Here is a 14,651-nt window from a genome sequence, read left to right on the forward strand (position 1 = left end):
AATAAACCAATGAACTATGCTCTTACCTTAGTCATTCCAGCAGTGAAGGCAAACGGGCTACAAATACTTAAAATCCATTCCAAAGATGAAGGAAGTTGTTTATAATAGGTAGTGAACCCCACACACCCCCAAAAGAGTGTGAAGAGAAACACAACCAAACTGGTCAGGACAGTTTTCTTCAGCAACACACTCATCAGGAATGACAAAGCTAACTGAAAGAAAAAAAATTATCTAGCTCTTATTTATATTTGAGAATCATGAGTAGCATAATAAAATATGAATTTTTATATCATAACAAATATTTATCAGTGAGACAATAAAGAAAATATTACAGTGGAATTACACTCACTCCTCTCAGTTCCTTTGTAAAGAGGATCCTTACATGCGCTACTCTTAAGTTAGGCTTCTATGGCTAAGAAAAGGTTGGGAATAACTGGACAATGAATGAGCTGAGGAAAGGATAGGAAATGCAGTTTTGGAAAGACTGACGAAAAACTAAATTAATGTACTAAAAAGAGTACTTACACAACTTCTCCAGAAAACCACCTGGAATGTGAAAGAAATTAGAGACTTTTGTTCACAAAAGAGTGGGAAGCCAGAACATGGTGCAATTAAGAGGGAAAAGAGATGTGAAAATCTACTATGCAACGGGAGACATTTTTTTTTAATTTTTTTAAGATTTTATTTATTTATTTATACAGGCACAAGGTACAGTCAGGAGTGCAGAAAGGTAAGAGAATTCACCAGAAATAGAGCGGGGAGCAGAACAGGCAGACTGACAAAATACACTGCTGAGGGAAGCAGCGGGCATGGCAGGAGAGGTCTGTCACACCATGTGGAACCCTCGCCTGCGGCTGGGGATTGAACTGGCGCTGCAGAGGCTGCGGGCAGATTCACAGCCCAGCGCTCAACCACTGTGTCACCGGGGAGGCCCTGCAATGGGAGACTTTTGAGGAAAAAAAGAGGACCAAGGACATCCTCATTAATTATCTAGAAAAGTCTTTCATATTCTTAGTGAAATTTTTTTTTCTTTTTAGTGCATCATTTAATTCAGACCTTTATACAATGGAGTGGTCCAGTTTTATTTAGGCACATCACTGTCTTTACACATACCCATAAATTTTTACACTCACACACACGGACACAAACACATGCATACAGTATAAAAGAAGTAACTATTTTGTCTGCTGAGACATTAATTTTTGTTACATATAACTACGACCTAAAGCAGAGAAACTGGTAATAAACGTATGAACTTACCAAAGATAAACCATATGAGAAAAAGAGTGTGAATATGACCATGAAACCTATCGTGGTCATAATTTGGGCAGATATTATGATAACTGTAATGATTATGGAAATAATGATGATGAACCCAGCATACATTAAACCCCAGGAGAGCCTAAACAAAGACAAAAATATTTCAATTACTATAATTTTATTTTGAAATATTAAAAACACAAAAATATTTTTAAAAAAACTAATACAATGGCTCTCCTTGCATTTGCCACATACCCTAACAACTAAAATACTGCTAATAGTACATTGGCATGGCTGTACTGACTAGGGGTCAGCGCTGTATGCACATATCATATAACACTAGGAAAACTGCATAAATAGTATCATCTTACATGTATTCCTCTGCAACTTGTCTTTCTCGATCAACATATACAATATTTTATACTGCTGTATAATATTTCATTGTTTGCATATATAATAGCAAGAACATTTAAGTTGTTCCCAATTTTTATTTTGAGTGCAATGTTGCTTAGAACATTCTTGGATTTGTCTCTCTTGGGAAAATGCACAAAATTTTCCCTAAGGTGAAACTACTGATTTAAAGGGGATGAGGTTTTTGTTTCTTCAGCATTATGTATTATCAAATTGTTTTAACTTTAGAATTGGAAGGAAACTTAACATCTGGTGATTAAACAACCATAGAAAATTGGAGAATGATGACAATTTCAGCATTTTTAGGTATAGTCACCTCCATTCTCCACATTAGTAGAAAAATAGAATTTTATAACTCCCCTAAGTCCACTCCATTCTTGCCATTCCTATATGTGATTTCTTTATTTAAATGGATATATACTATGGTAAAAATAATTTTAACTAACAATATTACATTTAAATTGGTTACATTTAAATACACAACAGATTGTATTCAATCATATCTAATGTGTTATTATACTAACTTTAATATATTTAATATAATATTAAATTTAAATGCTATTGACTTAAACTGAAATAATTATAGTATAAATGCAGTGTTCACACTGTTTTCTTTCCCTGTGCTACTGTTCACATTTTTATGAGGTAGGTATAAAGAAACAGAATTCAATCTCAGATCTAACAAGCCTATAGGGTGTTTTTAGGGCAAGTTCCTCATTTTGCAGATGAATAAACTGCTATTCTGTTAGTTAATGGGTGTACTAAAAATCAACACAGTAAATCAACTACACAGCTGAGAGGAAGTGGGAGACTTTCACTCCATCCAGAGCTCTTTCCCCTACATAAAAATGCCTGATCAAATAACAATTCAATTGCTGAAGAAAATAGCAAGAGTATTTAAAACAGGAACTTGCATTATCATGTCCCAGTAGAACACGTTACCTGCTTATTTGACTTCTTTCTACATTTCATGTCATTAGGATGATTCAAACTGTTAGAAAAATCAGCATTTTTAAAAAACATACTGCACACGGCACTTCCTGAATGCAGAGGGGAACTACTATTGGTAGGAACTGAAAAATCATGGTAGGGGAATTACGAATGGAGGAAATTAAAACATAACCTAGGAAAAAAGGAACTTCATTGCCATGAGTTGAGAGGGGAGGGGTGGTGTTAACAAACTTAGGAAAACCTTCATAATAAAAAATGCATCACACTTTAAGTAGTGATTACATTTATTACATTAGTAAATAAAAAGGTTGTCACAAAATGTATTCCAATAAACAGCCTATATTTAAAACGTTTCAGAAACTTTTTCCTTCTAAGTTTTAAGGACATGTATAAAAATTCACTTTGCTAAGTTTTAGTTTACATGCATACTAGGAACCATTTACCCTGAGAATGATTCCACATCTAAATATTCTTTACCTATGTGATTTTAATCTAAAGTTGACATGGGCCTAGCTATTTATTCTCTGGGGGCTACAGGGCTTGCCCTGGACTCTAAGAAGTTCCCTTTTACATAGACCCCTTTTCTTCTTCCCTAATACATTCCACCCATTCCTTTCTTTGCATTTCTAAAATGAAAAGACACTGTCTTCCTTTCTTTTTTATTTCAAGACATTTTTCTTCTTTTTCTGGTTCATGATTCCTATATTTTGAATGAGAACTCCCTCTGTAAATAAAATACACTTCATAGAAAATTTAAAATTCCCTAAACATAATTTTATTTCAGGGACCATGTGGCTTGCTGAGCTGTTCTATAAATAGCTCCCATTTCACAGGTCCACATCAATAATATTTTCTTGATATGAAGGCATATTCACAGAAATAGCCCCTAGATTTTCATATCAAAAAGTGCTTGGTTTGAGGGGAATAAAACAAACAGTAAATTTGAATTAAAAAAATCAGTAAGTTAAAACAAAAGTAGTTGATGGATCAAGTTTAAATCATGATGTGCCAGAGCAATAGTACTTTTCACTTCCTCTTAATTTCCACTTTTATTCATTTGCATAACTTGAATCTGATACTCACCAGAATGCTGAATCTTGTAGACCCATCATGTTCATTACTTCCTTACTCTTTTTTCTTTCTTTTGTAACATTAAGTGATACAAAGTATATAAATGAAGAGAAGTAAAGCAAGCAGTAGAAAATAAATAGCTCATTTGGAAGAAACTCTTTAGAAATAAAAGACAATGTCTTCATATTTATTGCAATAACTGACATCAACTTCTCCATCACAGAGTGATTTGTCATGACCTAAATAAGGGTTTAGGGTTTAAACAAGCAAAATCATTATTTAAAGTACAGAAAATTTTACATTATCAATAAGCTGTGGGGATTGTACCTATTGTGTCAACATCCCAGTCCTACTACTGTTCTATGGTTATGCCTTAGGCGAAACTGGCAAGGCTTTGTAAATTATTTTTGCAATTTCCTGTCATTCTATAACAACTTAAAAATGTAAAGTTAAAAAAAAATCAATGTTCCTTTGCCTAAATGTAATTTCAGCACTTGCATAACTTCTTCATTGTAGGAACATATGGAAGTCTGAGCATGTGTGATATATAGTATGTAATATATATGATATTTATTATATATTATCTTTCATCAAAATCTTGATGCCTCTGGAATTATTTTCCATTAATGATTAGAACTCTTCTTACTTGTATAATAGCAGCATTAATTGCAGTTTGCAAGGCCACAAATCCATCATTCCAATATTTGGACAGTTGACACGAGTAGTCTTCATTTAATTCCCAACAATGTGCTATCGACAAACAAAAGCATAACCAACATTATGGGATAAAGGCTACTGGAGAATAAGAAACAAAAATCTAAGAGAAAACAATGTAGAGGAGACTCTATCAGTCAGAACTTTGGATCACATATTAAAAAGAAGCAATTTTACCTACGGATACTCTATAAGCAGAGAAAGTCTTAGTAAATAAAAATATGTAAATCAACACTGTTCTAACCCTGTTGGACATTGCTGTGCCACCAAGACCTAAAGCACTCCAGTGCTCAAACTGTGTGTGTGTGTGTGTGCTTGTCCATGGCTCACACCTTTCCTCCATTCTGGTCTGTTCTCTAAAGAAAACTCACCGCAGAGGTATTTTCTGGCCACTTTATAGTATAGTATAGTATAGTATAGTATAGTATAGTATAGTATAGTATAGTGTAGTATAGTATATTATTGTATGATAGATAGATAGATAGATAGATAGATAGATAGATAGAAATATAGTTCTTTCAATCAGTTTCTATCTTCTAACCCTGCTTTTCTTGGCTTTCTTACTTTATTACCACCTGGCAGAGTACATTGTTTTTCCCCATCCCACGTCCCTGAGTAGGAAGATTTAACCGAACAGGCTCTGCTTTAGGTTCTCTTCAATTTCCAGGGTCAAGAATGATGTGAGACATGAAGACCCTCAGCAAATGAGAGGAAAAGAACCAACCCAATTGATGATGAGTCACATCAATACTTTCTAAAAATCCTCAGCTGCACACACCATGCTCCTGCTCAGCCTCCAGTCTGGTCTAAGCAGCCTTTCTTTCATTGTCCCTGAGCCCTGTGCTACCTGTTATCTGCGCTATGTCCAGAGTACTTCCTTGGGCTTGAAAATCTAGTCGCTTTTCTACCCTGACTCAAGTACCTCCATTGATCTCCAGTGCCCAAGGTTTTTTTTTTTTATTTTTTAATTTTATATATTTTTTTACATCATTTTTCATTTTTGTACAACGGATCTAGTCCTTGTGTAATTTCAGTCTCATTCTCTTGCCCCTTCTTGTTTGTGTTCTCCGATCAGTTACACTGCTCTTCTTCCAAAATACTAACAGGTGCCCTTTCATGCTAAAGGAAATCCATACCTGCCTTTCCACATGAAACGCAGGACTTTCAGTCTTTCCGATGTTGCTTAAAATAGCATTTCCCCAGGTAGAACACCTCTTCTTACAGCTCACTGGGGGCCCCTGGTTCAAGTCCTTGCACCTGTTGACTGCTCAGTGTATGTCCTTCTTGCTAAACAGGAATCTCATCTGAGGCTGGGATCTATCCACCTTGATAGTCCCTCACATCCCTCACCACATGCACCTATGAGTTCACTGTATACCTGTTGGATGATTCGTGAGTTTTTGAGTCATCCTCTAGTGGGAAGATAGGATTGATCTTGAAATCAGTTGCACAATAAAATGTGTTTTATCTACCTTCTCACATGACATTAAAAGCATCTCTGTTGCCCATTCCAACCCTACCCTTATGTTAAGAACAAGAAAAATACCATAAAGACATTTCATATGAAAAGTCACCTGAGATAAGATCTTCCTTCAAAAATGGAATGTTATAACCCTGAAAAAATCTTAAATTATAAGACAAATTATCATTAAAGATGACTTCCACTACATTTGGGAAATTGTCTTGAAGCATTTTATCCATATCTTTTTGATTTGGCATTCCAATGATTCTTCTTCCTGTGAATCACAGGTGAAAACACACATAGGAGATGATTAGGGCCTCACCACAACAGAACATCACATCTGGTGGTATTGTCACAGGTTTTTCATTGGAATTAAACTGAAATCATTTCCACATCAGTTACACTTACCCCAAAAGGCAAGGGAGGCACTTTTATTTTAAAGTTTTAGATTCTAGAATCAGGAGACATGTATGAGAATTAAATGATTTCATTTAATCATGAGACAGGTATTAAAACAAGTTTAGGTTCATAAAAATATGATGCCAGGGTCAATCATTATAAGAGAATTAGGGTGGAAAAATAGAGGTTATCGAAGTAATTACTACAGGCAGAAAACTCCAAATTTCAGGTTTAGGCAACTCAGGATCTTTGTCTCATGCAGAAACCAAGATCACAAAGTGACTCCATTTATGACAAAATAGTCTCTATTTTATATATTCTTGAAATATTTCTGTTTCCACTAATTGTGTCTCTTAGAAATCGGGATTACAGAGTAGAAGGTCAGGCTATAGGCCTTTGACCCTTGAGTAATATACACTGTGGCCTTAGAATACAGACCTCAAAAGATGTTACAAATTATACCATATAGAGGACAGAGTATCTTTAGATTATCTGCCCCTACTTTTTCATAGTTCTGAAATTATTGTTCAATAACTGTGGCTTAATTTCTTTTAATTAGATACTTTTTAACTGAGTCATAAATCTTAATCATTGCATTTCCACATTAAAAACACCCACATCCACCAATGACAGACTCTTCGTAGACTCTATTCTACAAGTTTGAAACTGTAACTCTATTGTTTCATAAATTAATTTCCAATAGAAATGTAGGCCTCCATGTTTTGGGCCCACATCAAGCTGAAAGGGTTTAAAAGGGTAATTGTTGGGAGAGAAAGGAAAAACTAACCAAATTTACATGCTATCTTAATACCTAAATAATTAGCATAATGGATCACTGTCACTTCACATTAAACATGTATACATTTTATCATAATGACATAAAGTAATACCTGTAATTATTTTTTGGTCATTATTATTCTTACCTTTCAAAAAGGGAGCAAATGCCGTAATATTCATTATCTGCTGGGTTATATTAGAGATTGGTGTATATATAAGTACAAAAGACTCATTAAATTTATCTACTCTTCCCAGATTCTGAGGAGGTTTTTCAGAAAAAAGGTCATATTCTTTGAAGTATGAAAATAGGCCCATATATAGTGCTAAAAGTATTGGAAACCCCCATTCCTGTAACACAGAAAAAAAGGATAAATTTAGATTATATCCCTAAAAGAACTCAGTTAACATCAAAGTACAGTTGAAGGCAAGTTCCAATTTTGCCACATACTTGGCATCTCCACACTCTCCACTCTTTAGGGTAAAGGGAACCTGATGCAAGGTGCATCTGAGGCATTTGCAGCATAGATCCCAAATCTAGAGGTAACCTTTCCCATTAAATCATGGAGAAGCCAGGCTAGTAATGGATGATGATCTTAATAAATGTGGCATACAGAGTATCACAGTGGAGTCAAAGAGGCAAATAGCAACATTTTTGTCACATCCTTGTATTGAAAATCAAAGTAAATGAAAAGGATTGAATGGTAGAGATAGTCTAGCAGTTCACCAACATTAGTCATCTCTTCTCCTTGACACAATGCTACCCTACATTCTGGAAATTTAGTGAGGTGAAATAATTGAGTTCTCTCTCCCAGTCTCTCTACTCCCTGATCTTACTGGAGAATTCAGTGGAGATCTCCAAGGTTGAGGGAAAACTGAATTCTTAGATGAAGAAACCTGGGTCCCTGAATGACTATATGGTGATGATTCCTTCACCTGCCCAACCCACTTCACTTCCACTGTCAATCTTAAAACATGAAAAGGATGAAAAGCAAACCTTTGCTGTGTAAAAGCCACTGAGATTTGGGGCTACAGATAGCCCCCTACCAAATGCAAACTGACAATCATTTAGGGGACAATCAGTGTCCCCTAATTTTGTTTCCCCAAATTAACACTCTGTGATTTCTGCTAGGCACTATTTTTATTAGTTCTTGATTCTAAAACTACTATGTGGAGTAGTGACTTTAATTTATACAAAATTAAATTTTCACTTATTCTCATTTTTTGATTTTAATATGAGTAATATTTTTAGTCTTCCTCATTCTACATTGCTTTTCAGAGACTGCTGTAAGTCTCAGAATTCAACAAGGATGACTAGAGATAACCACAAAATCAATCAATTCAGCCACTGCTTACAAATATAAAATAAAAACATCACTAGGCAGCAAAACAGAAAGTGCTAACTGTGGTGAGGGGAAACCTTCACACATACCAATGAGCTTTCTTTTTTCATCCTCCATTTCTTCAGAAAATTCTTCCACAGAAGTGCTTGAGTTTGTCTATACACACTTTTCTGTTTCATATGCATTTAGTCTGTTCATTAAACAAACAAGCAGAAAGGAAATATGGTGGAGCTCAAAGAAAAATAAATGTAATGAGAAAAATCTCATTGGGGAAGGAAAAAAACTTGACTTTATTTTTTAAATTAATAGTCCCTATTTTTACAAACTGCAAGAATATTTAAAATGTATTTCAGTAATTCATGATTGTGAAATTTTATACCAGATATGCTCAATATAAAGTCTTTGAAGAATGGGTAATGGTGTGGCGATAGAGTGATTATTTTAACAATTTTATAATAGCATACAATATTACAATAGAAAAGACAGAACTGGATTGGAGAACTTATAAGATCCTTCACATTTGTAACCTTTAATAACAAAAATGCAACTGTATGAGTAGAGTAATTGAAGTATAACTCATCTGACCCGTAATTTCTTAGTGTTTAAATAGAAATCCTGGTTATCAAATTAACATCAAAACTCTGATTAATTAAACTCATCTAAATAATTGATTATACCCATCAGCTGTAATGCTAATGAGATTTCTTCTCATAGTGTTTAGCTTCTAGAGTGAATTGAACAAATCTTATCAAAAGTGGCTCTGAGATAATAGTCCAGGTTCAACCTACTTGAAACCTGATTCTGAGATATAGGAAGAATAAAATAACTTATCTCAAATTTCTGAATTCAGAAGTCCCTGAATAACTGAGGAAACAAATCACAAAGTTAATGGAGAGGAGAGGAGAGAGAAGAGAGGAGAGGAGAGAAAAATCACATGGCAAAGTAATTTTGCCCAACTGTTTGCACATAAACCAACAGAGAAATTTTTTTCAATGTGTATAACTTTAAAACTAAAATATTTTAGATTTACATATCAAAATAGTCAAACAATTTTCCCCTAGCTAGTGCAGAAGTAAATTTTACTGTTATCCTATTGTTGGGAAAACATTAAAATTTGGTTGGGAAAAACAGAAAAATATTGTCAATAGGTCTTCAGTAGAAAACACACAAGTATTTGGAAACATCTGAAAAAGAGATTGATTTTACAGTGTCCACCCACATGTTTGACAAGCACAACAACACTGAACTTTACTTACTGTCAGGAAAATGAGAAAAAGCGCTCTGGAAACACTGGCAAAGCAGATCTCTTTTTGTGTAAGGCAACAATTACAATTTTCTACTGCCACTTCTTCCTTTATTACTTTGATGGTTGTCTGCTCCCAACAAATCTTACTGGTTTCTGAAAAGGGGTGTAGTCAGACCAAGCTGTACATGATGAACTTGTTGGATTTGGGTTTTTTTTTCTGTCATTTCTTTGCTAAGCCAATTATTCTGGAGGGATATAACTGTTCTGTGGTTGGTTGGGAATAAAACAAACCCTGTGTTTGTGCACTTGGCCTTTCAACCTCCCGGCTAAGGGAGAAAATGGTAAACAAAGAAAATGGAACTAGCCCGTCAAACATGATGAGCCCAGGATGGGGAAATAGCAATAAATGAGTGAAAACAATAACTGACTAAGCAAAGTGGTGAAATTGGTATGAGAAATCTATAGCTATTTTTTTTCACTACTAGTGTCTAAACATAATCACCAATGATATATTTGGTTAATTACACAAAATGAGCAAAATGTGCTGAAGATGAATTTTTTTTTTACCTATTAAAACCAGCCCATCCATAGTCTACTGCAGAGAAACCTCTATGTTGGACAAATGAAGAGTTGTGAGCAAGTTTCTTTCTTCTGCAATGTCCATTGTCGAAGCAGAGCTTCACAAAGAATAAAAACAAAATAAAAGTAAATGGATTGCTAAGCGCACAAAAAGAAAAAAAAAAAGAAAGATTCCTTTCAATTGTTGTGCATAAAGGGGAGGAAAAATCTGAAATGGACTCAATTCCCACTGCATAGTCTATCTCTCCCTGTAAAGAATTGCAAACTTTTCTTGACCTGCCAAAGTAAATGGCAAAACAGGAAACCAAAGTCCACGAATTGGGAAATCTCAAATATTTGACATGGCTCCCAATCCACAGATGTTAATAATCATAAAGCTAGAGATATTCTGGGGGAAGAGGGAGATCATTGGAAGCATTTAAAGCCTTCATAGTATATATGTAAATATCTTTCCTGGTAATGAGCTCTCCTGCTAAAAAAAAAAAGTCAACAGTGAAATGACATCTACATCAAAAACGAACAAAAACAAAGATAATAAAAATATTCTAAAGGTCTCAGGATGGGGGGGTCAAAAACACTTAAAATTTCGTGTCAATCTCAGGTCAACAATAAGTCAAAGTTTCTTTTAAATCACCTAAAATACAGTTCAGGTTTTCAGAAACCTGTAGCTATTTTTTTTTCTCACTACTAGTGTCTAAACATAATCACCAGTGATATATTTGATTAATTACATGATTTATTTTTATTTGGGGAATCATTTTCTATATTTAAATCTGAGGATTTGGTGACCTATAATGATGAGGAAGTACCCAATATTCAGCTAGAAGTACATTTGAAATGGTGGGTAAAACATACGCAAAAGGAGAAGTCCAGATACACAATCAAACTTAACAGGGAAGGAGAAAAAGATAAAGAAACTCAGACTCAATGGAAAAAGCAAGGAAAAAGAAAACTACATCCCAGGTGTTAAAAATGTAAAGGGAAATTAAAACCAGAACTGGAAGTGGTATGTCTGAAATCCAGCTGGTCAAAGTGGTGCTGTCATACCTTTGTAACCTAGACATGACCTTGAAAGATTATGAACCTAGGTTTCATATCTCTGCCTGAATCTAGAACCACTTACTACCCAAAGGATGAGTAAAGATGTGTATTCTTTGACCAGTCTTTGGGTTAAAAATATCTGTCCTTCATTAAAAATGAAAAACTCAGTGCCAATAGCACAAGCCAGGCACAGGACACAGTAGAGGGATCTCAATTTATTCTCCCAGCATAGTACGTGTCTAGGAATAATATTAGAGCAGTTCGTGCATATACTGTGGAGCCAAATTCACATTAGTTACATGACCTTGCACAACTGATTTAACTTTTAGCCCTTCAGTTTTTTCATCCCTAAAAATGGAGATAATAAAAGTAGCCATAAATATAGATCTGCACAAACAGCAGGTCCTCAAATAACATCATTTTGTTCAATGTCATTTCATGATAACACTGATGAGCTGGTGTGGACTTTGCATGTTCTCCTATGTCTGAGTGGGTGCTCTGGTTTCGGGTGCTCTGGTTTTGGGAGCTCCCACATCCCAAAAGGTGTGCATGTGAGGTTTACTAAATGTCGCAATTGTCCCAGTCAAGGTAAGTGTGTGTGGGTGTGTGTGAGTGTGCCCTGCCACAGGAGGGCATCCTATGCACATCAGTTCCCACCTTGTGCCCTGAACTGCTGCAAGAGGGCCCTGCCATCTGTGATGCCGAACAGAGACTCTAAGAGGGTTGGAAAATGAATGAATACAAATTACTGTTTTGTATTAGAAGTGTTTTGTGTCTTTGGAAGTTTGGTGGTGTCTTTGGAAGTTTGGTGATGTTTTTGTCAGCAGAAATCTGCCATAACTTAATCCTTGTTTCTATCAATCAGCCTATGGTAAAATTGGTTTTGTTATATGCCATTTCATTTAAAGTAAGAATTTCCTACAACCTATCGATGGTGTTTAATGAGAATTTACTGTATAGGCATGTATATTTACACACACATATGATTTGTGGAGATTAAATTCATTAATTCAATTGTTTATTATAAAATACTTGTTTACAACAATGCCTGAAAAATTGTAAAAGTTTAACAAGTGTTACTTTTTGCTGACAATCCCAGTGCTGTTCTCCTTCTTGTTTCTAATGCTATTATCCTGCAGCCCCACAGAGAAGACACAAATAATCCTATAGAGATACATCCAGAATTTAGGCTATAAAGCAACAGAATTAAAATGAAATATTCCTCCTAGCAGCTTAGCTCATAAAAAAAGTCCACCATGAAAAAAGAATCAGCAGAACAAAACAGTGGGATTCCTAGTAAGAAGTCAAGAACTGAAGATAACAAAATTATGACAGTCTATTAAAAACAGTTCCAAAGTGTCAAAAGAAGTAACACAAGCTTGTTAAAATAGGACACAAAAGGAAAACTAATAGGAAAATAACCCATCTGACTTTATAGACTTTATAAATGATAACAGTTAAAATTTAAAATTTAATAGGTAAGTTTTAAGCAGATTAGACACAGCTGAAGAGAAAATTAATAAGCCAAAAATGTATCTGAAGAAATTATGTAAAATTTAGTGCAAAAACAGAATATGGAAGACAGGTTAAAGGACATGAAGACAGATTGAGGGAGTCTAGCACATGTCTAATAGGCATTTTGTAGTAAGGAAAATTTGTAAATAATAAGAAGAAAGTTTGAAAAATGAGAATTTTTCAGAATTAAAGACATGAGCCCATAAATTAGAAAAATATGCCCTTTGCAGAAAACAAACAAAAATCCAACAAATATTTTGCAGTTTGATTTCAAAGTATGAGAAAATGTGAATGAGGAGAATAGAGAGAACAATATATTTTTTAAAAAGTAAAACAGAAAAGACAAATTATAAAGTAAGATTCAAAAGTTAGCTAAAAGATGTCCTAAAACAGAAGAATAATGTCTTCAAAGTGCTAAGACAAAAAGGACTGTCAACCTCAAATTCTATCCCCAGGTAAACGTGCATGCAATAAAGATATCCTCTCTGAGGATATCTTTACATTTTACTTAGCTTGGCTGAAAGAATATTAAGGATGTACTTGTGTCAGATAAAGCATAAGTAAAAAAATAATAAACCCTTGAAATTTGACTGGAATGGGGCAACCAGAGGGGGACAGGGAGAGAGAAAGGTGGGGCGAGAATAAAGCAGGGAGGGAGCACAGTGTCTTGGCAGTCGACTGTGGGTTCTTTGGTAGCGAGAGGATTATGGCAATGATGCTTGAAGGTGGGATGGTGCACTTCTATTATGGAAGCATCAATGTAAACAAATTCAATAAAACATTTTAAAATAAATGAAATATTTCTTCGAAATAAGGCAATAACACAAAAAATAATTTTTGAAAAGAAAATTGAACAGATAGAGTTGAGTATCCTGGGTGTTTGCCAAATGAGTTTCAAAGCCAAATAATTATTGATTGTCAGTAATTTTGTGGGACAAAAGACAGAACTTCCCATCAACTCACACATTTCTTCAGTTTCTGCTTCTGATGAACTCTTAGAGGTTTCTGTGGTTTTGTAGACTTTTAATTGCTAGGTAAGAACAGAGACAGGTTGACAGGGAATTACCTGCATACTAAGTCATTGCTTTCCTCAGAGTTTGTTGTGGGAGCTCAAGATTACCTGGATTAGGGTGCTTTTTATCTATATGTCATGAGAATCCCTCCCATTTCACTTAAAAAACAGCCCTTATGGTGATAATCCTAAAGATAACACAGGTGGGCACTGGAAGGAGTGTGATTTTGAATAGAGGAGAGATGGTAATGGCCCCAGGTGCACAGGTGGGGGCTGGTGGCCTTCTGGAGGAATGTTGTTCATTCACAAGAGTAAGGAGAAAGTCAGAAGGGTGGGTACAACACCTGGAGGATTCCTGAGGCTGTAAAAACCCGTGAAGACATTCTCTTCTACATGGTTGCATTCTGCTGACAGTGAAAAAGGAGAAAAGTTATATTCTGAGAAAACAGAAGATGGAACTAAGTCATTTGATTAGTTATCCAGAGTGAATCGATGAAAGGAAGGTATCCTGTGACCATCTCAGGATACATTGTTTCATTGTTGATTTGGGCAAATGGGAAAAGATCTCTGCAATCTCCATCAAGATCTCTCTTGTGAGCTCCCTCTTCTCAGCCTGGGTGTCCATAATTACAGGCATGTGTGTCCCATGTTCATGCTCCCAAGTGCTTTTTGCAATAACATGTTATCACATATGGGTAATGAAACTTGGGAGGAAAACAAAGCAGCAGGTGGTGGTCCCAGAGGCTAGAGGCAGAAGGCGAAAAAGAGGCTAAATTACTCCACTTTCCTTACAGAATATCAGACAGAACCAAGGCTCCACTTGAAGGCTGTGGCCATTCCTTTAAAGTGAGGCTAGTTCATGTGCATTTTCCA

At 35.2% G+C, this 14,651-nt stretch overlaps 1 protein-coding gene across 4 annotated transcripts in view; it reads right to left on the reverse strand.

Moving 5' to 3' along the window:
- Nucleotides 1-10,304, reverse strand: part of LOC119231781 (ATP-binding cassette sub-family A member 6-like) — a 50,436-nt gene extending 40,132 nt beyond the window's left edge. Inside the window, exons 1-8 of one of the 4 annotated variants that reach the window (XM_054689148.1) lie at nt 10,199-10,304; nt 9,642-9,784; nt 7,192-7,393; nt 5,982-6,143; nt 4,340-4,443; nt 3,706-3,932; nt 1,261-1,402; nt 27-212 (exon numbers count right to left, since the gene is read on the reverse strand). In XM_054689148.1, the coding sequence (XP_054545123.1) occupies nt 27-212; nt 1,261-1,402; nt 3,706-3,932; nt 4,340-4,443; nt 5,982-6,143; nt 7,192-7,393; nt 9,642-9,784; nt 10,199-10,220 (1,188 nt within the window). In that variant the 5' untranslated portion in view covers nt 10,221-10,304. Of the gene's footprint in view, nt 1-26; nt 213-1,260; nt 1,403-3,705; nt 3,933-4,339; nt 4,444-5,981; nt 6,144-7,191; nt 7,394-8,474; nt 8,576-9,641; nt 9,785-10,198 lie in introns of those variants that run through there. The other 3 variants (XM_037493548.2, XM_054689149.1, XM_054689150.1) reach the window with 3 other exon arrangements.
- Between the last annotated feature and the right edge of the window lie 4,347 nt (nt 10,305-14,651).

The sequence above is a fragment of the Talpa occidentalis genome, unplaced genomic scaffold (assembly GCF_014898055.3).
Source record: "Talpa occidentalis isolate TD23 unplaced genomic scaffold, MPIMG_talOcc4v2.1 talOcc4.7, whole genome shotgun sequence".
Lineage (NCBI taxonomy): Eukaryota > Metazoa > Chordata > Mammalia > Eulipotyphla > Talpidae > Talpa > Talpa occidentalis.